The sequence below is a fragment of the Nicotiana tabacum genome, chromosome 3 (assembly GCF_000715075.1).
Source record: "Nicotiana tabacum cultivar K326 chromosome 3, ASM71507v2, whole genome shotgun sequence".
Classification (NCBI taxonomy): domain Eukaryota; kingdom Viridiplantae; phylum Streptophyta; class Magnoliopsida; order Solanales; family Solanaceae; genus Nicotiana; species Nicotiana tabacum.
The window spans coordinates 133732175-133757227 of record NC_134082.1 but is presented as its reverse complement, the minus strand read 5'-3'; the positions used below and the strand labels follow the sequence as shown (position 1 = coordinate 133757227).

General features: G+C 39.4%; 1 protein-coding gene across 2 annotated transcripts; it reads right to left on the bottom strand.

The window, feature by feature from the left end:
* Nucleotides 1–145: 145 nt before the first annotated feature.
* Nucleotides 146–24171, bottom strand: LOC107781447 (uncharacterized). Of its 2 annotated transcripts, XR_012707852.1 has the most exons (4): nt 23543–24171; nt 7111–20916; nt 912–1980; nt 146–748 (listed from the first exon to the last, which is right to left on the bottom strand). XR_012707852.1 is itself a non-coding variant. In XM_075249954.1 (2 exons), exon 2 carries the CDS (start codon nt 16853–16855, stop codon nt 16139–16141), a length of 717 nt encoding a protein of 238 aa, XP_075106055.1. In that variant the 5' UTR covers nt 16856–20916; nt 23543–24171; the 3' UTR covers nt 6943–16138. The 2 variants fall into 2 exon arrangements, 1 of the variants encoding a protein (XP_075106055.1); XM_075249954.1 differs by lacking the exons at nt 146–748; nt 912–1980 and having other exon boundaries at nt 6943–20916.
* Between the last annotated feature and the right edge of the window lie 882 nt (nt 24172–25053).

Genomic DNA, 25053 nt, shown 5'->3' with positions numbered 1-25053 from the left:
AACCGCAAATCCATTCCCGGTGCTCGAGTTCAAGATCTTGCTCTATTCAATTTTATATGCAATCTAGAATTCCCGCTCCCGAGTTCAATCCTAGATTCATAGATAGTATTCAATTGGTGATCAAGCAATCAAATAAAGCGCAAGATTGAATAAATAAACCAATATGATAAAATAGTAAGAACAATTCGAGCTTCAAACTACAACGTTCATGTAGCACCCAAAACTCTAGAACTAATAAACTATGAAATTGAAGGAAGAGAAGAGAAGAAAAACTAGTTAGAAGCCTCCTCCAAGCGAGGTGTGTTTTCCCCTCAGGTCTAAAGTATGTCAAAAGTCCAGAAAATAACGTTTTTCCATGTATTTATACCAAGTAGGGTCGAACCTAGACGGAATCTCCCTTTCCTAGCCGAAATAGGAAAACATGCGAACTTAATACTTTCCATGCGTCGCACTGTGTGTCGCCCAATGCGTCGTACTAATGCTTTTTCCTGTCAGACCACAAAAAATCCAGTCTCTGAACTTTGGAAATTTCTGGCAAAAATTTGCACTAATGCTTCACAGTGCCTCACATAGTGCCTCACACTAGTGCATTTCTTCAGCAGTTGCTTCTTCCTTGAATTTTGACATTCAGAATTGATCCTCGACCCCCGAACACGATCCCGACTTAATCCCTTGGGCTTTTACTCAGATTTCAAAGCTCCAAATAGCTCGAATTAGTCCACAATATCTACATAACTCAGAATCGCTCCTACAAGATATAAAACACATAATAAGTGCAAAACACTAGCGATTAAAGCTCAAACACAATAAAAGTGCAGTAAATTAGAGTGAAATAAACGACTAAAATACGAGATTATAGTCTACCATCAATAAGGTTTATGATTTACGTAGTTAATTTGGATAACACTTACTCTAAGAAATATTAAACTCTTCCGCTAAATTTTATTATTGCAATCCACTGACTGAGTTTTGTAAACCTATAAATGAAAGTTGGAGAAGTTTAGTCAAACAAGACAAAAATTAATTATGCTTTTCCAGGGTACTTTGAGCTTCGCTATGGCACAATTTTTTCTCAAATATACTTAATAGAAATGGCAATCCGCGTTTACTACTAGCTAATTCTACTATAATTTAGTGTACATGTCTGCTCTCATGCTTTAGAGAAGCTACAAAAGGATAAGCCAATATTAGGTAATTAAATGTGATATTGGTCCAATGAATGACAAAAAATATTCAGGTAAAAGGGTTAGGAGAACTGCTCTTCTGCATTTTCAAACAGAACAGACTACTAACCTTAATGCTTCCTGTATAGAAAAATGCTTTTTTAGTAAGAATGAGGACAATGTGGGTTGAAGAGAGCGGCTGAGACAGAATTTTCAGCAATGGGTTCAACATCTATTATTATATATACATAAAAAGGAGTTTTGGCCTTGTATATATATTGTGATTTTCCGGCAAAAGGTGCTTGGATGAATCCCCTTCCCCTTCCCTAGTTTCGCCTGCTATTGACAATTAGGGGTGACAAAATGGTTAAAAGAAAATAGTTAACCACCCATAGTATCCACTAAAAAATTGGTTGGATAATGGACTTTTTAAAATGAGTCAAATATGGATAAGAACCATATTATCCTTTTAAAAAATGGATAAGTAATAGATAACTAATGGATTTAAGTTTTATATTTGTAAAGACTCAAATTGGGGGTTCTCCTCAAGTTTGAGAGACTAGGAGTTCTTCCAAAAATGATCATATTCAAGAAGTCATGAATAATATAGTTACACATATTATCCGTCAGTTAACCCATTTTTTTATCCTTATTAAATATGGGTCAGATCGGATAATTTATCCATTTTTTTATTATCCGTTTTTGACCTGAACCATATCCAACCCGACTCGCCCGTTTGTCACTCCTATTGACAATGATTGGCTATATATCTCAGTCATATCATCCTTAACGAACCGTCTTATGTCCACTGACATACCTGCAAGAGAGCAACTGAAGTAAACGTGAGTTATTCTTGTCACACCTCCTTTTTCCCGAAGGATAGAGAAAGAAAGGAGTTTTTTCAATTAAAGTGATATTGAAAAGGGAATATTTATTTAATTTAAAGAGTCGCCACTTGGAATAATTATTTACGGCATCCCAAGTCGCCAATTTATTTTAAATCTCGATTCAAGAAAAGTTTTGACTCTGTTTAAGTCCGCGAAACACAAAAGACCAGGTAAGGAATTCTGCTAATCTCGGAGAAGGTGTTAGAAATTTCCGAATCTCGTGATTTTAGGTATTGATACACTTGTAATTTGATTCATCGACTTATAACCTATATATATATATATATATATATATATATATATATATATATATATATATATATATATATATATATATATATTTTACCTTTACCGCTTTTAATTGCGCTTTATGGATTTATCTTTGAAACATATCACGTGGGAAATCTTTGGTGAAAATAATTAATTGTACAAGGTTATAATATCATACATAATTAATTGTAGCTATATATCATGCTATATGGGAAATCTTTGGTGAAAGTAATAAAAATTAAGCATAAGAGAATGACTTGATCTGGTCAGCCCCACACGCCTTGATTGCTCAAGAGTCAAGGCATGAAATATAAAATAAAAAAAGTTAACATAAGAGTTGATATTAGCCGCAACTGCTTTGTTGACAATAGAGGACCTCAACATTATTTGACCTGATTACTCTATGTCCTCTATACACAAGCCTTTCTTGTTCTTTATACATAGAATAACTTTACACAACTAAGTAACATAAGGTTTATGATTTACGTAATTAATTTGAATAACACTTACACTAAGCGATAGTGGTAGAAATGAGAGTGCGAAGGACGGTGTCTATTTCAGACAACCAGTTTGGGTTCATGTCGGGGCGATCTACCACAGAAGCTATCCACCTTATTAGGAGGATGGTGGAACAGTACAGGGATAGGAAGAAGGATCTTCATATGGTGTTTATTGATCTGGAGAAAGCGTACATTAGAGTTCCTAGGGAGGTCTTATGGAGCTGCTTAGATGATAAAAGGGTCCCGATTGACTATCTTAGGGTGATTAAAGACATGTATGATGGAGCTAAGACTCGGGTTAGGACAGTAGGAGGTGACTCTGAACATTTTTCAGTTATTACGGGGTTGCACCAAGGGTCTGCGCTCAGCCCATTCCTATTTGCCCTGGTGATGGATGCACTGACTCATCATATTCAAGGGGAGGTGTCATGGTGCATGCTATTTGCTGATGACATTATTCTAATTGACGAGACACGAGGCGACGTCAACGAGAGGCTAGAGATTTGGAGACATGCTCTTGAGTCTAAAGGTTTCAAGTTGAGCAGGACGAAGACGGAATACCTCGAGTGCAAATTTGGAGTTGAGCCGACGGAAGCGGGAGTTGAAGTGAGGCTTGACTCTCAAGTCATTCCCAAGAGGGGTAGTTTCAAGTACCTTGGATCGGTTATTCAGGGGATCGGGGAGATTGACGAGGATGTCACACACCGTATAGGGGTCGGGTGGATGAAGTGGAGGTTAGCATCGGGAGTCTTGTGTGACAAGAAAGTGCCACCATTACTAAAAGGTAAGTTTTATAGAGCAGTGGTTAGGCCTACCATGTTATATGGAACTGAATGTTGGCCGGTAAAGAACTCACACATCCAGAAGATGAAAGTAGCAGAGATGAGGATGTTGAGGTGGATGTGCGGGCATACAAGGATGAATAAGATTAGGAATGAAGATATTCGAGAGAAGGTGGGCGTGGCCCCCATGGAGGACAAGATGCGGGAAGTAAGACTCAGATGGTTCGGGCACATTCAGAGGAGGAGCACTGATGCACCGGTGAGGAGGTGTGAGCGACTGGCTGTAGTGGGCACGCGGAGAGGTAGAGGACGACCTAAGAAGTATTGGGTAGAGGTGATCTGACAGGACATGACGCGACTTAGGATTACTGAGGACATGGCCCTTGACAGGGAATTATGGAGGTTGAGTATTAAAGTTGTAGGTTAGGGGAGAGTTGTGAATATTTCTACAGCACAATAGAGTGAGACTAGCCATTTAGGAGTTAGACTAAGAATGTCATTGGTCGTCTATTGATACAGGGCCTTACATGCTAGTTTTACTATACCAGCCATCTTTTTCGTATTTCGTATTCTGTATTTCATATCTCTTGTATTGCTGTTATTTTATTATGCATTTTTATGGTACTAATATATCGGCTCATGTTGCTTTTTGAGCTGAGGGTCTCCTGGAAACAGCCTCTCTACCCTTCGGGGTAGGGGTAAGGTCTGCGTATATATTACCCTCCCCAGACCCCACTTGTGGGATTATACTGGGTCGTTGTTGTTGTTGTTGTTGTTGTTACACTAAGCGATAGAAATTAAGTGTCCACCAAATTATATAGAGAATCAGGTTCTCTATTAGTTCCCACAGAACACACGCACGTTGTAATAAGTAAATGATACAATGGAGTTTTACGGGAAAAACTCCTAGCTCACGGGATTAAAAACCACGGCCTACCCTTGTAGGATTTCAACTTCACTACTGAGAAACTTCATATTACAACCTATTGTAACCTAGGAATTAACCTCTTAATCCCCCACTAACTTGTAACAACTATATTATAAGCCACTTTGTAATAACTCTATTGTCGTGCCTCATTTTCTCGCAAAAGCGGGTTTCGATGGTGGCAACTCTTTTAAAGGAGGAGGTATTAAAAGAGAAAAGTCGCCACCTAATGGGTTTTTAGGTGCGTTAGGGCACCTATTTGTAAATAACTCTGTTTGACTAGTCAACGCCACCAAAGATCGGGTAAGAGCCCAAATTACCTCAAAGAGAAGGTGTTAGGCACTCTTCGAGGTCCACAACTGTGGGTCTCGACCAAATTTAAGACTATGTGGATTATGTAATTAGGCTAGGTGATCAGAAAAACAAAGAAATATAAAAGTCAAAGAATCTCATTATAGCACAGTAAGAATTAGTACAAATCAGTAATGATTACAAGGATGCGACTACAATGGTCTACATTAAATGACTAAGTGTGAATAACAAGTATATAAAGGAGGGAGGGACCTAAATTTTTTAGCCTAAAGGATCACCCCGTGCAACATAAATAATACTTAGCAACTCCTTTTAGATAGGAGTTGCTCATATTATTCAGCGGGCATAAACTATTATCTCCTGCTACTCGATTACTATATTGAAGTTATTTACCTAAAGCATTCTAATCCAATTCTAGTCGCGTCCTATGCGTGCATTACTCGTCCCGTGCCTATGGTCCAGGAGGTTTTGGACCTCAATTTGGGTGGTTCTATACTTACTTAGGCTGCTCAAAATGATAAAACTAAGCGACATTCAAAACAGGTAGGATTACACATAATAGGAATGAATGGCTCAAGTTAGCCTTCACATATAAGTACAAAAGCATGTGATCAAACACATATTTTAGATTGGGTAGTACATGATGTTAATCGTTAAGTCCTATAGGATTTCTATGTGATTCTGATTTCCAGTATCATATAAGCAGCGTATAGGCAGGTCAAAATATTGCAAGTCCTATAGTCATGATTTCTAATTGTTTCACGTAAAAAGTTAGTGCAAACAGTCATAACTCTGAATTACTAATGTTGGTTCATCTCAAACGGACGACAGTGTAATCGAAAAATAAGAGGAATAGTTGGTTGGAATATTTGAACACTATAGTCATGATGTCTAAACAAGCAGTACACTAAAAGAAATTGAAGCATTTGATAAACTTATTATTCGAAATACTATAGGCATGACATCTAGGTGAGTAAAACATTATATTACATTACAGCGTCCTAAGACATGTTATCTAAGAAACACAGTAGTTGAAACAAGCACGGTAAATACTTGAAAGAGCATATGTTTAGATGATGTGTGTGTATAGGCATGCTTTCTTTTCATGGCATCAAAATCATGTAAAACATGTCACACCCCCTTTTTTACAAACTCACTAATCCTCTTAAATAAATAAAAAGATTTTGTGAGGCTCAAACGGGTTTTCAATTAGAAAGTGACAAAAATTCGTGTTCAAAAGGATTAACTCAGAGTCGCCACTTGACATTTGATTTCGGTGTGTCAGGTCACCGTTTTTTCTAAAAATAAATTTTTCTTTTAAAACACTTGGACTTCAAAACTAAGTCTGCACCAGAGATTCGGGTAAAGGGGGTTCATTTGGCTCGGGGAGAAGGTGTTAGGCACTCCCCAAGTCCCGTAACTAGTACGGTGACGTACTCAATCAAGTTGGCTTTTAAAATATTCAAATTGAGGTATAAACGCAGAAAAGAAAAATAAACACACTAGAGGATCGAAGTCGTCCCCATCTAACCAAAAGAAAATAAAATAAGAAAATAAATCTAAAATCCTAAATACTAATATATATATATACTATACTTTTCCACGAAGTTCGTCATGGCCTCCAAATACATGATACTACGGGACATATCCCGAATAAAATATATACAAACTTCTCGGGGCATTACCTTGATAAATTTAACTAAGGGAACGACCTCTCGCCTTGAAAGTAACAGAATCCTAAGGCTTGCCTACTCGTGTGTGGTCGGCCTAAACATTCTCCTAGCGAATAATGTAATAAAATAAAGCAAATGAAAGAACTAAATAGAAGAAAATTCTAAATCATGCTCATATTTTAACTTTTCATTTTGAAAATTTGACTAAGCTTGGAGTCCATAACATGAAAGAAAATTGATTACTAACGAGCTTTAGCCTCTTTATTCTTGTAACCCATGTTTATTCAACAAAATCATGCCAATATTGATAAACACAGACAAAATTAGCGAGATCAATTTGAACGACCTATTTTCAAAGTTTCTGCCTAGCATGTTACTTAAATAGTTTACTATTAAGTGATACTAAACCTAAGCATTTTCAAGTGCAAAATCCCAACAATGGTTTGAATTCACACATTAAATCAAAGTCATAGAGGAAACTCAGCAGTACAGAATATTCTAAGAATGGAAAATAACATCAAAATTCATTACCAGTATTTAAACATCCTAAAACGAGAAATCAATACTATTAGATAAGGTAAGAGGGAAAGAGTTGAACCTGCAACTAGAATTTCCACTTGATGAAGACGTCTAACAATTATACAAACAGGAACAGAACACAATCGGAACTCAAATCGATAGAAATCTCAGACACAAACCCGGACGGAATCTCAAATCGGCATCGAAAAATTTGAAATCAAACACGAATTCAATCAAATTCGAAATTTCAGCTAAACCGAAGAGATAAATGGCACTGATTTTCTATCTCTATTTTGGACCGTATTCTCCTTTTACACTATCTGCGTATTTCCTTTGAAGGGCTTTTGAAATTTCAGCATTGTATATTGAGATGAACTAAACAATCCGAATGGAGAAATCAAGAGGCTCTGGTGGCCTTTCTTTGCTCATAGAATCCAAATATACAAATTCCCATTACCTAAAAGAGGAAGTTGTTGTGTTCAACTTTTCCATTTTAGGATTCCTTTTTGGTTTTCTATATTTGTTGCAGAGAGTGAGAGGAGCTTTAATTGGGTTTCCTTTTTTTTGGTCGTTGGGCAGCTGAATTCCAAAGGGTGAGAGGTTTGTGTTGTAGTCTTCTTCCAATTGAGACAAAAGAAATCCAAAATCAGGGGGTGTCGTCGGCTTCTTTTTCTTGGTGTTCTTTTTATTTCGAAGAAGGGTCCAACGGCTGAAGGCTATTGTGTATATTAATAGGTTAGGTCTAGGTTATTATTAGGGTTCAAGGGTATTGGGCTCAAGGAATGGGCTAGAAACTTGGGCCTTTATGACTAGCTTTGCTTAAAATTAGCCTAATTAACTAAAAATATATCCATATAAAAATATTATTAAAAATATTAACTAGCCCTACTTAAGTCAAAATAATTATTAAAATAAGACTGCCCATTAAAACAAACTATTTGTTTTGGTATTTTTTCAAGATTAAAAATGACTACAAAACCTTAATGAAACTATTTTTTTGTAATTTTTGTTTTTTGTGAGAAAATAAAGTAAAGAGTCAAAATTAAAAGAAATAGCGATATTAGGCCTAAATTAAATATTTACATGCTAAAATATAAAAAATCTTGGGGAGGGTCAAAAATCACATGTCTACAGCTGCCCCTCTTTGACTGGAAAAGCGAAGAGTTTTCAGAGAAAGAACGACTAGACAGGTTTTTGACCCGACCCTTATTTAGAGAGATCGAAAGCTAAGAGAGAGGAGAATGTGACCGAGCTTTGGTATCTGAGTTTCCTACATATCCTTGGCTATAAAGGAATCATGCCATGTGTAGTTCAAAAGTGAATAAGACGATGGAGTACCGAGGTGGAGAGTCGAGTGAAGTGCCGTTGAGGTTCCGGTCCACGGTTCCTGCTATTACATAAAAAATAAAAGGAAAAATTACAGCAAAAGTAAAAGGAAAATACAAGATCCTATCTACTTCTTGTCTTGAATCTTCCGTGAATCTCTACTTGATCTTCAACATGGAACTGAAAAAATGGACCCTGTTCTTCAGGCAGGCTCCCGATGCTTCTTGAATTTGCGAATTGAAGTAACTCTGAAATGAATTCCCTCGTTCTCTAGGTGGGTGCCTGATTTCCAAAACTTGACATGTATTCCCTCGTTATCCAGGTGGGCGCCTGATTACCAACAATTGGAATTGTATCCCCTCGTTTTCCAGGTGGGTGCCTGATTACCAAAACTTGAACTGTATTCCCTCATTATCCAGGTGGGTGCCTGATTGCCAAAAACTTGAATTGTATTCCCTCGTTATCCAGGTGGGCGCCTGATTGCCAGAAACTTAAATTGTATTCCCTCGTTATCCAGGTGGGCGCCTGATTGCTAAAACTTGAAACTGTATTCCCTCGTTATCCAGGTGGGCGCCTGACTACCAAAAACTTGAATTGTATTCCCTAGTTATCCAAATGGGTGCCTGATTACCAAAAACTTGAATTGTATTCCCTCGTTATTCAGGTGGGCGCCTGATTGCCAGAAACTTGAATTGTATTCCCTCGTTATCCAGGTGGGTGCCTGATTACCAACAACTTGAATTTTTCCTCGTTATCTAGGTGGGTGCCTGATTGCCAGAAACTGTATTCCCTCATTATCTACGTGGGCGCCTGATTGCTAAAACTTGAAACTGTATTCCCTCATTATCCAGGTGGGCGCCTGATTGCTAAAACTTGAAACTGTATTCCCTCGTTATCCATGTGGGCGCCTGATTACTAAAACTTGAAACTATATTCCCTCATTATCCAGGTGGGCGCCTGATATTGCAACAAAACAGACAAAACAAAAGAAAATGTTCTGCCCCAGTTTGGGATCTGGGAATATTTGTGAGTGTTAATCGGATCATGTTACCTACAGAGCTCTAAGAATTTAAAAGTTAAATCACATTATCTAGGAGGGCCCTGAAAACTTCAAATTAAATCTCATCTTAAGAGTGATAACTTTAAAGCTAAATTATATTTTCTAAAGGGAGAACTTATGCTAAAACTTAAAATTAAATCCTATTATTCAGGAGGGTCCTGAAAATTTAAACTAAATCTCATTATCCAGGAGATTCCTGAAAATTTTAAATCAAATCACATTATCCAGGAGGGTCCTGAGAACTTTTAAAATTAATCTCATTATCCAGGAGAGTCCTGAAAACTTTTAAATTAAATACCATTATCCAGAAGGGTCCTGAAAACTTTTAAAATTAAATCCCCTTATCCAGGAGGATCCTGAAAATTTTAAATTAAATCTCATTATCTAGGAGGGTCCTGAGAGTTTTTAAAATTAAATCTCATTATCCAGGAGGGTCCTGAAAAGTCGAAAATAAACTTACCTGAACCATGCTCTCTTCTTAGAGGATTCTGAACAAAATATCTTTCCCCTGAACCACGCCTTCTTCGTAGGAGGGTCCCTGTGGATTAACAAATTTTCTTGCCCCTATTTCAGACAAATAAAATCTTGTTAGTTTGAAAACGTGGTGGTTAGTTTGTGGCATCATTGTTGAGCGTCTGCTTCTGCCATTGCCATGCTTTATTCTGATTAGCTGCTTCGGGCTAGCAAGGAGTTGTTTGACCTTTTGATTGGAACTGGGCCACCAAACCTCTGCATGACGTGAATATCTCACACTCACTCGTTGCATTGCGTTTTCATTTTGAAAGTTGCTGAATCCTTGTATTTTCTCAAAATTCAAGATTCACTTGATTGCCTGAACCTTAGTTATCACCATACTGCTTATTCTAAATCAATTCAATTGTGATGTTCCTGACCGGACTCCACTTTGTGCAACTTAGAAGCTGGTAGTAGGCTTTGAAATCCTTTCTTGCTTGTTCAACAAGGGCTGACTCGAAAGAGACCCATAAAGATAGACTCAAAGAGCAAAGTGAAATGATTTTTGACAAAAGGAACAAAGGAAAATTTTGAACACAGATGACTATATGACGAAGAATGAGAAAAAGAAGACTTATTTGAGGGAAGCAGGCAGCTCCAACGATCATGACATGCATTTCGGACTGATCAGCCTAATTTCGTCCAACTAATCATATTTTCAGTTCATGTCATGTCTTCATACTTTAAAATCGGGCTTTCACCGATCCAATTTCTCTATAAAGTCATGAGCCTCATTCGACTTGTAGTGCCCTGAAGGGTTTTCACCAACAAGCCTCTCTCATTTGTTCATCTCTCAACTCACCATCACCTTACGGTGCCCACGAGGGTTTTCACCAATAATACTCTCTCATTTTAAATTTTCTCTCAGCTCACCATCGCCTTATGGTGCCCGTGAGGGTTTTCACCAATAAGACTCTCATTTTAAATTTTCTCTCTTGCGCCCATGAACAAAGTGTTACCCATAATGTAAATCATACCTCTATCTTGCTTGATCTGGCAATCTCAAAGATTGATCGGAAGGTCTTTCTTTGGACCGTAATGTAGACTTTTGGACAGGGTTAGAAAGAAAGTGTGGCATGAAGGCTCAAACTAACTTAAGATGAAAAGGGTTCAAAATTACAACTTTTGGAATCAAATCTTTTCAAAACCAAAACTTCAGCCCCAGTTTCTTTGGGTCTGGGGAATTTTAATTTTTATTTTGATGGGACCGAACCGTGAGACTGCCTACGTATCCTTAAAAGGAATTAGGTCGAACGTAGTTCAAAAGAAAGTTGTTTGTTTTTGTTTCCCTTTTTCTTTTCTTTTTTTTCTTTCTTTTTTTCTTCTTCTTCTTTTTTCTTCTCCTTCTTTTCCTTCGTTTTTCTTATTTTCACTCATTCATCATCATTTTTTTCATTCTCTACTTCTACTAATGGTTCCAAAAGAGGGGTATGAAAGAAAATAAATAAAGCTCAAAAGGGGTAACAAAGGATGAAAGTGTTTGGGTAGCGAAACAAAATGTCTTCGTCATTTCAACTTTGAACATGCCAAGTACAAAATACAACTGAAGGTAAGCAAAGAAATCATACATAGTACCTCTTAACTGAATCAGAATTGATAGCCATATCTACACATTTGCCTTCTATGTCTGTTAAATACAAAGCACCATTGGGCAACACTCTTGTCACAACGAGTGGCCCCTGCCAGTTTGGGGCGAAGCCTTTGGCTTCCGCCTGATGAGGAAGGATGCGCTTCAATACCATCTGGCCTACTTCAAATTTTTGGGGATGCACCTTTTTATTGTATGCTCTTGTCATTCTCTTCTGATACAATTGACCATGACATACTGCAGCCAATCTTTTCTCATCAATCAAACTCAACTGCTCGAGCCGGGTTTTGACCCACTTATCATCATTAATTTCAGCTTCTACAACGATCCGAAGGGATGGAATCTCAACTTCTGCAGGTATAACTACCTCAGTTCCATATACCGGCAAATAAGGAGTTGCACCTACTGAAGTGCGAATAGTAGTGCGATAACCCAGTAAGGCAAAAGGCAACTTTTCATGCCATTGCTTAGAACCTTGCACCATCTTACGAAGTATCTTCTTTATGTTCTTGTTAACAGCCTCAACAACTCCATTTGCCTTGGGGCGATATGGAGTGGAGTTCCGATGCATGATCTTGAACTGTTGGCATACCTCTTTCATCAAATGGCTGTTGAGATTAGTAGCATTGTCTGTGATGATCACCTTGGGAATTCCGAATCGACAAATAATATTTGAATGAACAAAATCCACCATTGCCTTCTTGGTAACGTTACAACTTCAACCCACTTGGTAAAGTAATCAATGGCCACCAGAATAAACCTATGCCCATTTGACGCTGCCAGCTCAATTGGTCCAATAACATCCATGCCCCAAGCAACAAAGGGCCAAGGTGCAGACATTATGTGTAACTCAGATGGGGGAGAGTGAATCAAATCACCGTGTACCTGGCATTGATGACACTTGCGAACAAAACTGATACAATCCCGTTCCATGGTGAGCCAATAATAACCTACTCGAAGTATCCTCTTTGCCAAGACATACCCGTTCATATGCGGCCCGCAAACTCCAGAATGCACTTCGGCCATGATAGTTGAAGCTTCTTTAGCATCTATGCACCTCAATAGTCCTAAATTCAGAGTCCTCTTGTACAAGATTCCTCCACTCAAGAAAAATCCACTAGCCAGACATCGAATAGTTATCTTTTGGTCTCCTGTAGCATGTACTGGATATACCCCCGACCTGATATATTCCTTGATATCGTGGAACCAAGGTTCGCCATCGATTTCCTCTTGCACCACATTACAATAAGCATGTTGATCATGAACTTGGATATGCATGGGGTCGATATAAGCCTTGTCCGGATGGTGTAACATTGACGCCAGAGTGGCCAAGGCATAAGCAATCTCATTATGAATCCTGGGAATATGTCTAAATTCAACTGACTTGAATCGTTGACAAAGATCATGCAGGCATTGTCGGTACGGTATGAGCTTCAAATCTCGAGTCTTCCATTCTCCTTAAATCTGGTGAACCAACAAATCTGAATCTCCCAAAACAAGTATTTCCTGGACTCCCATGTCTATAGCTAACCTCAAACCCAGAATTCATGCTTCGTACTCAGCCATGTTGTTGGTACACTAAAATCGAAGCTGGGGTGTTACAGGGTAGTGTTGCCCTGTTTCAGAGATAAGTACAACCCCTATTCCGACCCCTTTCATGTTAGCAGCTCCATCAAAAAAGAGTTTCCAACCTGGATTTTCATCATGGTCAACCTCGTCAACACACATGACCTCTTCATCAGGAAAATAAGTCTTCAGTGGCTCATATTCATCATCCATCGGATTCTCGACCAAGTGGTCGGCCAAGGCTTGGGCTTTCATCGCGGTCCGAGTCACATAGATGATGTCAAACTTTGTAAGTAAAATCTGCCACTTTGCAAGTCTTCCCTTGGGCATAGGCTTCTAAAAGATATACTTTAGAGGATCTATGCGATAAATGAGGTAAGTAGTGTAGGACGACAGATAATGCTTCAACTTTTGCGCCACCCAAGTTCGGGCGCAACATGTCCTCTCAAGTAGAGTGTACTTAACCTCATAGGGAGTGAACTTCTTACCGAGATAATAGATTGCTTGCTCCTTCTTTCCCGTGACATCATGTTGACCCAATACACATCCAAAAAAATTATCCAAGACTGTCAAATAGAGAATTAAAGGTCTTCCAAGCTCTAGTGGGACCAGCACAGGTGAATTCGACAGGTACATCTTGATCTTATCAAATGCTTTTTGACACTCGTCAATCCACTTGACTGCAACATTCTTCTTCAGCAGCTTAAAGATAGGCTCATAGGTTATCGCGAGTTGAGCAATAAACCTGCTGAAGTAATTTAACCTTCCAAGTAGGCTCATCACCTCTATTTTGTTCTTTGGCGGCGGTAACTCTTGAATGGCTTTGATCTTCGACGGATCCAACTCAATACCACGTTTACTGACCACAAATCCCAGCAATTTCCCATAGGGGACACCAAATGCACATTTTGTTGGATTGAGCTTGAGGTTGTACCTGCGGAGCCTTTAGAAAAACTTCCTCAAGTCCCTGACATGGTCAGACTGCTTCTTTGACTTTATGATCATATCAAATACATAAACCTCAATCTCCTTGTGTATCATGTCGTGAAATATGGTAGTCATCGCCCTCATATATGTTGCCCCAGCATTCTTCAGACCGAATGGCATTACCTGGTAGCAATATGTCCTCCATGGCGTGATAAACGCTGTCTTTTCTGCATCTTCCTCATCCATCAAGATCTGGTGATATCCCACGTAACAATCTACAAAAGACCCAATCTCATGCTTGGCACAATTATCGATCAGAATGTGAATGTTCGACAATGGAAAATCTTCTTTTGGGCTTGCTTTGTTAAGATCACGGTAATCAACACATACCCTGGTCTTACCATCTTTCTTTGGTACTGGCACAACATTGGCTAACCAAGTGGGATATCAAGTGACCCGAATGACCTTTGCAGTAAGATGCTTTGTGATTTCTTCTTTGATCTTCACACTCATATCAGTCTAGAACTTTCGCAACTTTTGCTTAACATGAAGGAATGTTGGATCAGTTGGTAATTTATGAACTACCAGATCAGTGCTCAGGCCCGGCATATCGTCATATGACTATGCAAATCCATCTTTGTACTCAAACAATGTTTTGATTATTTCATCCTTAACTTGCGGTTCTAAATGCACACTTATCTTGGTTTCCCTAACATCATCCTGGTCCCCTAAATTGATTGCTTCAGTTTCACTCAAATTAGGCTTTGGTTTTTCTTCAAATTGTTTTAGCTCTTTACTGATTTCCTCAAATGCTGCTTCTTCGTCATATTCTATTTCATCATCATATTCTACTTCTTGGATTGTTATTTCAGGATTAGATTTGTTTTTAAGATTCGACTGAAATTTTTTCATGCATGTCATGTCACTGCAACCAGTATAAAAGGAATTGTACAAAAGAAAAAAGGACAAAATAAAACACTATTAAGAATAACGAAAAACGGGAAATTGCATTTCATTGAAAAATAAAAAGATAGAAGGGTTTGAACATCAAAACAAGCAAAACTAAAAGTCTGGATTACAACCCTGGAATAACCTAGATAACAGAAAGGAAAACAAAGCAAACTACCAAAACTCCTTCCTGGTAGGGAGAAGAGTAGCTTCCCAATTGCTAAGCTTCACGTTTGGGCCAACGAGCTGCACATCTGCTTTGCTAGGGCCTTCACCAACTTCTACCATATTGACCTCTTCGAACAGACTTTGGAACCTCTTGATCAGCTCTTCATCAACATCGACCACAGGTTTTGGGATTGAGGAGGTTGGAGGTTTTTCGACCCCTAGCTTGACAAAAGACTTAGAGATGTGTGGGACGGGCTTGGGGAGCGACCATACCTTCTGTTTCAGATTTTTAACCCTTTTCACATCCTTCTCTGTGGGCATGAATCCCAAACCAAACATACCAGGATTCCCACTGGGATGCACTGGATGCACAATACCCTACAGATATGAGCCTAAACCCTTGCCCGGCACAAAACCATTATTCAACATTTCATTCGCAACCATGACAGACTCGGAGGATAGCTTAGGACCCGTAATGCATTTTTCTTCAGGAATTTTCTCAACAGACACTATTTCGAAAGTCTGATAGACCTAAGGTCCCTTATCATCTTCAGTTTCGATGAACAAAACAATTGTATCATTATAAGCTGACAAGTCCTTGTCACGGTGCACAACTATTTCCTGCCTATCCCATTCAAACTTCACCATTTGGTGCAGAGAAGACGGGACTACCTTAGCAGATTGTAAGAGAACCACATCTAACACTTGGAATTCTATGGTAAACTCAACAGGCCCTATCGACAATTCGAGCATTATATCTCCAACAGAATCTTTACCTTCCCCATCAAAGCCTCGAACACACACACTGTTCAAGTGGATTCTTTCGGTGCCGATCTTCATTTTTTGCAGAGTAGACAGGGGACAAATATTCGCACTAGAGCCATTATAAACCAAAACCCTTAAGACAACAGAATCTTCACACTTCACCGTGAGATAAAGAGCTCGGTTGTGTTCTGTACCCTCCATAGGAAGTTCATCGTCTAAGAAAGTGATCCTATTTGCTTCGAAGGTCTAGCCAGCTATCTTTTCCAAGTGGTTCACTGTGATCTTATCAGGAACATGTGCCTCATTCAAAATCTTCATCAAGACCATGCGATATTCATCTGAATGTATCAACAAAGACAAAAGAGAAATCTGAGCTGGTGTTTTCCTTAACTGCTCCACAATGGAATAATCCTGCACTTTCATCTTTTTCAGGAACTCCTCAGCCTCTTCCTCGGTGACCGATTTCTTTATTGGCATTTGGCTATCCTTGAATGGCTTGGCTTTCCTTAATTCTTCTGGGGTGAAACATCTCCCAGAACGAGTCAATCCTCCAGTTTCATTAACTTCTTCCTCTATTTCTTTTCCTTTGTATGTCACTATCACTTGGTTATAATTCCATGGAACAGCCTTGGCATCCACCACTGCCAGTTGTGTTACTGGTTTAATGATGATAGGGGTGATAGGAGCCCCCTTTACAACTATGATAGGCTTACTTGGAATCCCTGACACTACTACCTTTGAACTTTCCGGACTTGCCCCAATATCTTTTGAAGGACCTTTCACGACCAACACCGATGGCTTCAAATTCAGCGAGCTTGGATTTTCTGTCGCCCCTTCAACTGTCAAGGGCTTTGCTTTAGTAGAGTCTGGAGCTTTAACGAAATTACTTTCACTGGCCCGAATCATCATGACGGACTTAGAAGACTTCTTGGGCTCCCCATCCTTGTGAACTATTTCAATCATATGTGTCTCTTCATAGGCTGGCAAAGGGTTTTGGTTGATGTTTGGCGCATCTGAGCTTTAGACTACAATTTGGTTTGTATCAATGAGCTCCTGGATCGCCCTTTTCAAATGCCAACACTTCTCTATATCATGCCCTGAAGCATCAGAACAATAGGCGCACCTCAGGGAATAATCGAGGTTCTTTGGAGGAGTATTTGGTATCTGTGACTCAATCGGCCTCAAGACGTCCAACTACCTTAACCTTTGAAACAGACTAGCATAGGACTCTCCAAGCGGGGTAAAAGTTTATTTCCGTTGCTGCCTCTCTCTCCTATACTCTGGCCTTGATCGAAAATTTGAACCAGTGGGGTTTTGATAGGGTTGTGGGGGTGGATAGGTATTTTGTGGAGCTGGTTAGATATTATGCGGAGCTGGAGCACGCCATTGTGGGTAAGGAGGGGGTTGAGCATATGCCTGTGCAAGGTGAACAAGGTATTGGGATGGTCTGGCTGAGTATTGGGGGTTTTGCGGGGAAAAGTAATGTTGAGGTGGATTATATGGAGCTTGGGTATAGGTTTGAGGTCGGGGTCGAGGATGGGTGTATTGATGAGGTGAACCCCTCTGGCCATGCCATGATCCGGAGACAACCATAGCGACATCTTCCTTCTTCTTCTTGCCTAGCAAACTTCTGGTACCACTCTGGATTGCCTGGGTGGTTGCTTTTATAGCAGAATAGATCATGATCTTACTCGACTTGAGCCCCTTTTCCACCATTTCTCCCATCTTCACCACATCATTGAAAGACTTACCAATGGCTGAGATCAAGTGGCCATAGTAAGTGGGCTCTAGGGCTTGAAGAAAGTATTTAACCATCTCATACTCTTCCATCAGAGGATTGACTCGTGCAGCTTGCTCCCTCCATCAGAAACCATATTCTCTAAAGCTTTCACTGGGTTTCTTTTCCACCTTGGTCAAATATAGGCGGTCTGGAACAATGTCTATATTGTACTGAAAGTGCTGGGCAAAGGCCTGAGCCATATCGTCCCAGGTGTACCACATGCTAGTGTCCTGGCGGGTGTACCATTCTAAAGCTGCCCCACTCATACTTTGGCTGAAGTATGCCATTAGTAATTCGTCTTTTCCTACGACGCCTCTCATTTTACTGCTATAACCCCTTAGATGAGCTACAGGATCCCCATGGCCATCATACAAGTCAAACTTGGGCATTTGGAACCCGACAGGCAGTTGGACATCGGGGAACAAACACAAATCCTTATAGGCCACACTCACCTGGTTTCCCAACCCTTGCATATTTCTCAATAATTGCTCCAGACTTTGTACCTTCCTAAACATCTCTTCTTGCTCTGCGTTCTTGGGTGCTTTGTCAGTTTCAACATGAGGCTCAAATTGGGGAGTGTAAGAGTAAGGATCTGGGACTTTGAAGGTGGGCTCCGGTGCATAGTAGTAGGTATCTGGAGCGGGAATGCGGGCTCACTAGAGGATCGATGAAGGGTAGCTTGTGGAGGGGGTATAAAAATAGGAACAGATGTTGGAGCAGGGTACGAGGTTGTTTTGGCTGGCGGAGCATGAACAGTTTGGGCTGAAGTGCTGGGGTAGTTGTGGTAAGGGGTAAAGCCAGGTGCGTGTTGTGGGGAAAGATCAATGGTATTGGGCATCTGGGATTGAGAGAGTGGTGGAATGGAAGCAGGGTTTTCTGTGTAGTTGGTAGGGAATGAGGGTGGAGGGTGTCCCTTAATCCAGGCCTGATACATTTCCGCCATCTGGTGCTTCAACCTTCGGACCTCCTCTTGCAATTCCGATTCCGACTCAACAATCTCTCTTGGTGGGTCTACAACTCCAGTGTCTGTTTCCTTGCTAGCCATGACTGTTTGATGCTTTGATCGGGTGTTGTATGGATGACTTGCCAGGATGCCAACAAACTAACCACCTTCCTTTTATTAAATAAAGATAACAGAGGACAACAACACAAAACCACCATGTTAGCGTTAGGGCATTTATCAAATAATAATATCACATTACGTGCAATGCACCTAGCAACAATTAATAGTTCTAAAATGGCTTTTAGGGTCATAGGGTCATAGGGCATCATCCCGATTTGCTCATTTCGATCCTTCCTTCTCTTTCTTTTCTAACACCTCTTATCACTCTTTTCTTTTTCTTTCTCTTTTTATTTTGAACCAAAAATGATTTGATCGAACCCGATGTAGGTTGCCTACGTATCATGTCCCTCATGAATCAGACCGAGCGTAGTTCTGGAAGAGTGATGGAAAATAAACTAAAAATAAAATCTTTTTTGAGATTTTTCATTTAAAAACATTTCGATATTAAAATACAATGGGAATTACGATAACGAAAAACATGACAGACTCGACTACACTATGATAGACTCTGACACTACTTAAAGGACTCGGTACTCCTAGACAAGACAAGAAAGTAAAGGACAACATAAGACAATCTCAAAACGTCTAAATAGAATGACTCCTCAAACTTCTCCTGAATGCGACGATCCTGGCTGGGACCGGTCCGATGAAGATCCGGATGGCCCCGTCAATCCTGTCGAATCTAAGCTCTGTATTACACCTTGCAAGGACACCTTGAAGCTGGGAATGAGAATCCTGGAATGCGCGCCTGCATCTGGAAGGCTGACTCTAGTAAGGTACTCACGGTGTTGTCCCATGTTCTCTACCAACCCTACCAACTGTGATCTCAGTAACTGAAGTGTAGCTCGAACCCCATCCCTTTCTGCTGCATAGGCCTCCTCTGCCTAGGTAAATCGATCCATCAACTGTCTAAGCAATATCCGTGAGGTTGCCTCCTCGTCAAATACTCCTCTAACTCGTCGGGGCAATGGCCTGCTAACCCCCCGCTGAGTAGACTGTAGCCATATGAAGTACTCATGGGTATACCCAGGTGAATGTGGGTCAGCAGCTAAAGTATCCCTACCCATCTTCATTGCATGACGCCAATAGGTCTGGATGTCGACCTCCCTATGCGGCATAGTGTCAAATTCCCTAATGAAGTCACGAGAATCAGGAATGTAGGGGACTTCTTGCCGCCTCCCTAACTGACGCATCACTTTAGCAGGGGTATATGGTCTAGTACACCAAAGTCCGATCAGTACCAAGAAGTCTTGCACGCGAGACCCTGCTAAGATCACGTCCAAATCAATCCATAGGTATGACCACAAAATCTTCTCTTCAGTCAAGGATCCTAAATAATCAACCCAATCCTGAACTCCGAGTGGTAAGGCAAACTTATCGAACGCCATCCTATGCTCGATGCACTTCACTCAATCTCTCAGACAAAGGTCAATCACATCTTTATCAAACATGGTGGCAGGATGTAAGTGTTCCATCCTCCACAGTCGTAGCAACAAGTTGCTTCCCTCAAAGAACCTCCCACCTTCTCGAATCCTTATCAAAGCATAATAGATCTCTGCCAAAATTGTCGGAACCACGGTGACCTTACTGCTGTGTTTATCATGAAAGAGTGCAAAGGTATGGACCCCAGACGCGTTCTAATATGTCTACCCTCCAAAGGAAATACCAGGAGACCCAACAATGCAATAGCGAAGACCATAGGACGCCTCTTCTTCCAAGAATCATATGATACGGAAAATTCATCTACGAAGGTCTCATATCCCGTAGGACGAGCAAACCTCTCGAATAAAAATTCCAAAGGTACCCAAGATTGATCTAGACATCCCATGTGAGTTTCCAAATCCATCCCTATGATCTTAAGGAACTTGGTGCTTGAATGAGCCCTTGTGTAAATTAAATCCTTGTCTGGGTATGGCTGGCGGGTTAACCCAAATATCTCAGCTAAGGTGGGTGTCATCTCAAGATCCCCAAACTTGAATACCATTCCCTGTGGGTCCCAAAATATCAACATTGCTTCTACAAGGTCGGGACGGGGAGTGATGTCCATCAAAGAAATAAGAGTCCCTAATTTACCCATCAAATCATGTTGCTCAAGTAATGTGAACATGTTCCACCATTTTACTAGCCTTCTAGGGACTTTGACCACCATTTATACTCTAACATTGGTGAGTGGATCCACACCTGAATGGGAAAAACATGGTTAATGACTCAAGACATTATGTGACACCACGACATTTTCTAGGGGACGATTGGCATGAGGGGAAAAAGTGGCTAAAAATGCAAACTCAAGAAAGGTGACCTCAAAGACATGAGAATACCTCACTAAAGCTTATATGAATTCCAACTCTTAATAATCATGGCCCAAAATTAATTTGCAGAAATGACTCATTTTGCAAAAACGGCCAATATGGCCAGAAGTGGCTAAAGATGCAAACTTGAAAAGGACGAACCTTAAAATAATATGACACCTAGTTGTGGACTCAAGATCCTAAGACATGGGTTATTGAACCACCTTTGCGGAAATGATCCCAATTTGCAAGAATGGCCGATGTGGCCGAAAGTGGCTAGAAACGCAAGATATGGCTAAGACCCCGCAAAGCCAAGAACCTAAGACACTAGGAAGACCGGACCCTATGTGGGTTGCCTACGTATCACGTCTCGAAAGACGAAAATCAGGTACGCGTAGTTCGGGAAGATTGGACATGGGATAAAGCTTTCAAAAAAAATGCAACTAATTTGGAAAACCATTTTTTTGTCTTTTGAGAAATGATGGAAAATGTAAAATATTTTTGGATTTTTTTTTGAATTTTTGGAAAAATGATAAAAGATGTAAAATCTATTTGGGATTTTCTTTTTCTCCCTTTTTTTGAATTGTTTTTGGAAAATAATGGAAAAGTGTAAAATCTTTTGGATTTTTATTTTCAATTTTTTTAATGGAAAAGTATAAAATCTTTTGGATTTTCTATTTTCAATTTTTTGTCTTTTTTGGAAAATAATGGAAAAGTGTAAAATCTTTTTTGAATTTTCTTTTTCATTTTTTGGAAAATAATGGGAAAGTATAAAATCACCTACTTCATTTTATATTTCACCCTCAAATATCCTTGGTCCTCCAAATGACCCTTTTACCCCTAAAGAGATGCAACATGTAGCACATAGGGATGATTAAATGTTTTTTTGGGCCATGAGCCCATTTTGACATAATTTGGGTAGGCCTCCTACAACGGGACACGGTGCTTGGGACCGAACCCGGCTAGGTTTGAATGATATGATGCACATAAGTATGACCTAAAGGCTGACCTACGGTTGGGGTTCACTAGACAAGGCAATTCGGGGCGGCACGTGGTCGATGACGGCTGCTCTAGCTGTCCGCCCACTCCACTCTCCCACGCCACTCCCCTAAAGACACGGGTGACTCACAAAAAGGCCGTGTACGCTCAAACGTACCCCGGAAGACTTGTTGCAGAAAGAAGACTCATGGTTAAGCAAATGATGACAATTTATAAATTAGTAACACATAAAGGAAAAATTGTAAACAAATATAGCAAATAAAAACGACATAAACAAAATAAAAAGCAAACGAAACACATAAAAACCTCAACTGAATATCCTAAAAAACAACAAGATCAAGTACTAGATCGAACCTGCAACTCCCCAGCAGAGTCGCCAAAGATGTCACACTCCCTTTTTTACAAACTCACTAATCCTCTTAAATAAATAAAAAGATTTTATGAGGCTCAAACGAGTTTTCAATTAGAAAGTGACAAAAATTCGTGTTCAAAAGGATTAACTCAGAGACGCCACTTGACATTTGATTTCGGTGTGTCAGGTCACCATTTTTCTAAAAAATAAATTTTTCTTTTAAAACACTTGGACTTCAAAACTAAGTGTGCACCAGAGATTCGGGTAAAGGGGGTTCATTTGACTCGGGGAGAAGGTGTTAGGTACTCCCCAAGTCCCGTAACTGGTACGGTGGCGTACTCGATCAAGTTGGCTTTAAAATATTCAAATTGAGATATAAACACAGAAAAGAAAAATAAACACACTAGAGGCTCAAGGTCGTCCCCATCTAACCAAAAGAAAATAAAAGAATAAAATAAAGGTAAAATCCTAAATACTAATATATATACTATACTTTTCCACGAAGTTCGTCATGGTCTCCAAATACATGATACTACGGGGCATACCCCGAATAAAATATATACAAACTCCTCAGGGCATTCCCCTGATAAATTTAACTAAGGGAACGACCTCTCGCCTCGAAACTAACAAAATCCTAAGGCTTGCCTACCCATGTGTGGTCGGCCTAAACATTCTCCTAGCGAATAACGTAATAAAATAAAGCAAATGAAAGAACTAAATAGAAGAAAATTCTTAATCATGCTCATATTTTAACTTTTCAGTTTGAAAATTTCACTAAGCTTGGAGTCCATAACATGAAAGAAAATTGATTACTAATGAGCTTTAGCCTCTTTATTCTTGTAACCCATGTTTATTCAACAAAAGCATGCAAATAGTGATAAACACAGACAAAATTGGCGAGATCAATTTGAACAACCTATTTTCAAAGTTTCTGCCTAACATGTTACTTAAATAGTTTACTATTAAATGATACTAAACCCAAGCATTTTCAAGTGCAAAATCCCAACAATGGTTTGAATTCACCCGTTAAATCAAAGTCACGGAGGAAACTCAGCAGTACAGAATATTCCAAGAATGGAAAATAACATCAAAATTCATTACTAGTATTTAAACATCCTAAAACGAGAAATCAATACTATTAGATAAGGTAAGAGGGAAAGAGTTGAACCTGAAACTGGGATTTCCACTTGATGAAGACGTCTAACAATTATACAGACAGGAACAGAACACAATTGGAACTCAAATCGACAGAAATCTCAGACACGAACCCAGACGGAATCTCAAATCGGCATCGAAAAATTTGAAACCAAACAAGAATTCAATCAAATTCGAAATTTCAGCTAAACCGAAGAGATAAATGGCACTGATTTTCTAGCTTTTTTTTGGACTGTATTCTCCTTTTACACTATTTACGTATTTCCTTTGAAGGGCTTTTGAAATTTCAGCATTGTATATTGAGTTGAACTAAACAATCCGAATGGAGAAATCAAGAGGGCTGGTGGCCTTTCTTTGCTCATAGAATCCAAATATACAAATTCCCATTACCCAAAAGAGGAAGCTGTTGTGTTCAACTTTTCCATTTTAGGATTCCTTTTTGGATTTCTATCTTTGTTGCAGAGAGTGAGAGGAGCTTTAATTGGGTTTCCTTTTTTTTTTGGTCGTTGGGCAGCTGAATTCCAAAGGGTGAGAGGGTTGTGTTGTAGTCTTCTTCCAATTGAGACAAAAGACATCCAAAATCAGGAGTGTCGTAGGCTTCTTTTTCTTGGTGTTCTTTTTATTCCGAAGAAGGGTCCAACGGCTGAAGGCTATTGTGTATGTTAATAGGTTAAGTCTAGGTTATTATTAGGGTTTAAGGGTATTGGGCTCAAGGAATGGGCTAGAAACTTGGGCCTTTATGACTAGCTTTGCTTAAAATTAGCCTAATTAACTAAAAATATATCCATATAAAAATATTATTAAAAATATTAATTAGCCCTACTTAAGTCAAAATAATTATTAAAATAAGACTGCCCATTAAAACAAACTATTTTTTGGTATTTTTTCAAGATTAAAAATGACTACAAAACCTTAATGAAACTATTTTTTTTTTGTAATTTTTGTTTTTTTGTGAGAAAATAAAGTAAAAGAGTCAAAATAAATTGAAATAGCAATATTAGGCCTAAATTAAATATTTACATGCTAAAATATAAAAAATCTTGGGGAGGGTCAAAAATCACATGTCTACAAAACAAATAGCGAATAAACCACGTAGATCTTATAGGCATGCTTCTACCCGTTTGTGTAAGTATTAATATACCCTTCCTTCTTCAATTTCACTAAATTCCCAATTATTCAATTTACAAGTTATTACAGCCTAAATGAAGTAATCAAACATGAATATTTACATAAAAAGACAATTATAGGCCCATTTAACAGAGCAGACCCAAAAGAACCAGTAAAGCCTGGGCCTTCAGCAGGCTCGTTCTTCACACAAATAGCAAACCCAGATCCAAATACACTCCAAACATTAGAGTGTATCAATTGCTCAGCTCAAACTCACACAGGGACCCACACTAGGTCCAAAGGGAAGACCTACTCACCCAACAATTGCAGATGAACAACTTAACCATACAAATTAACGAGCTACGCATGACAACTGATTAAACAACTCTGGAGCCTACTAACAACAGTTCTCACTAG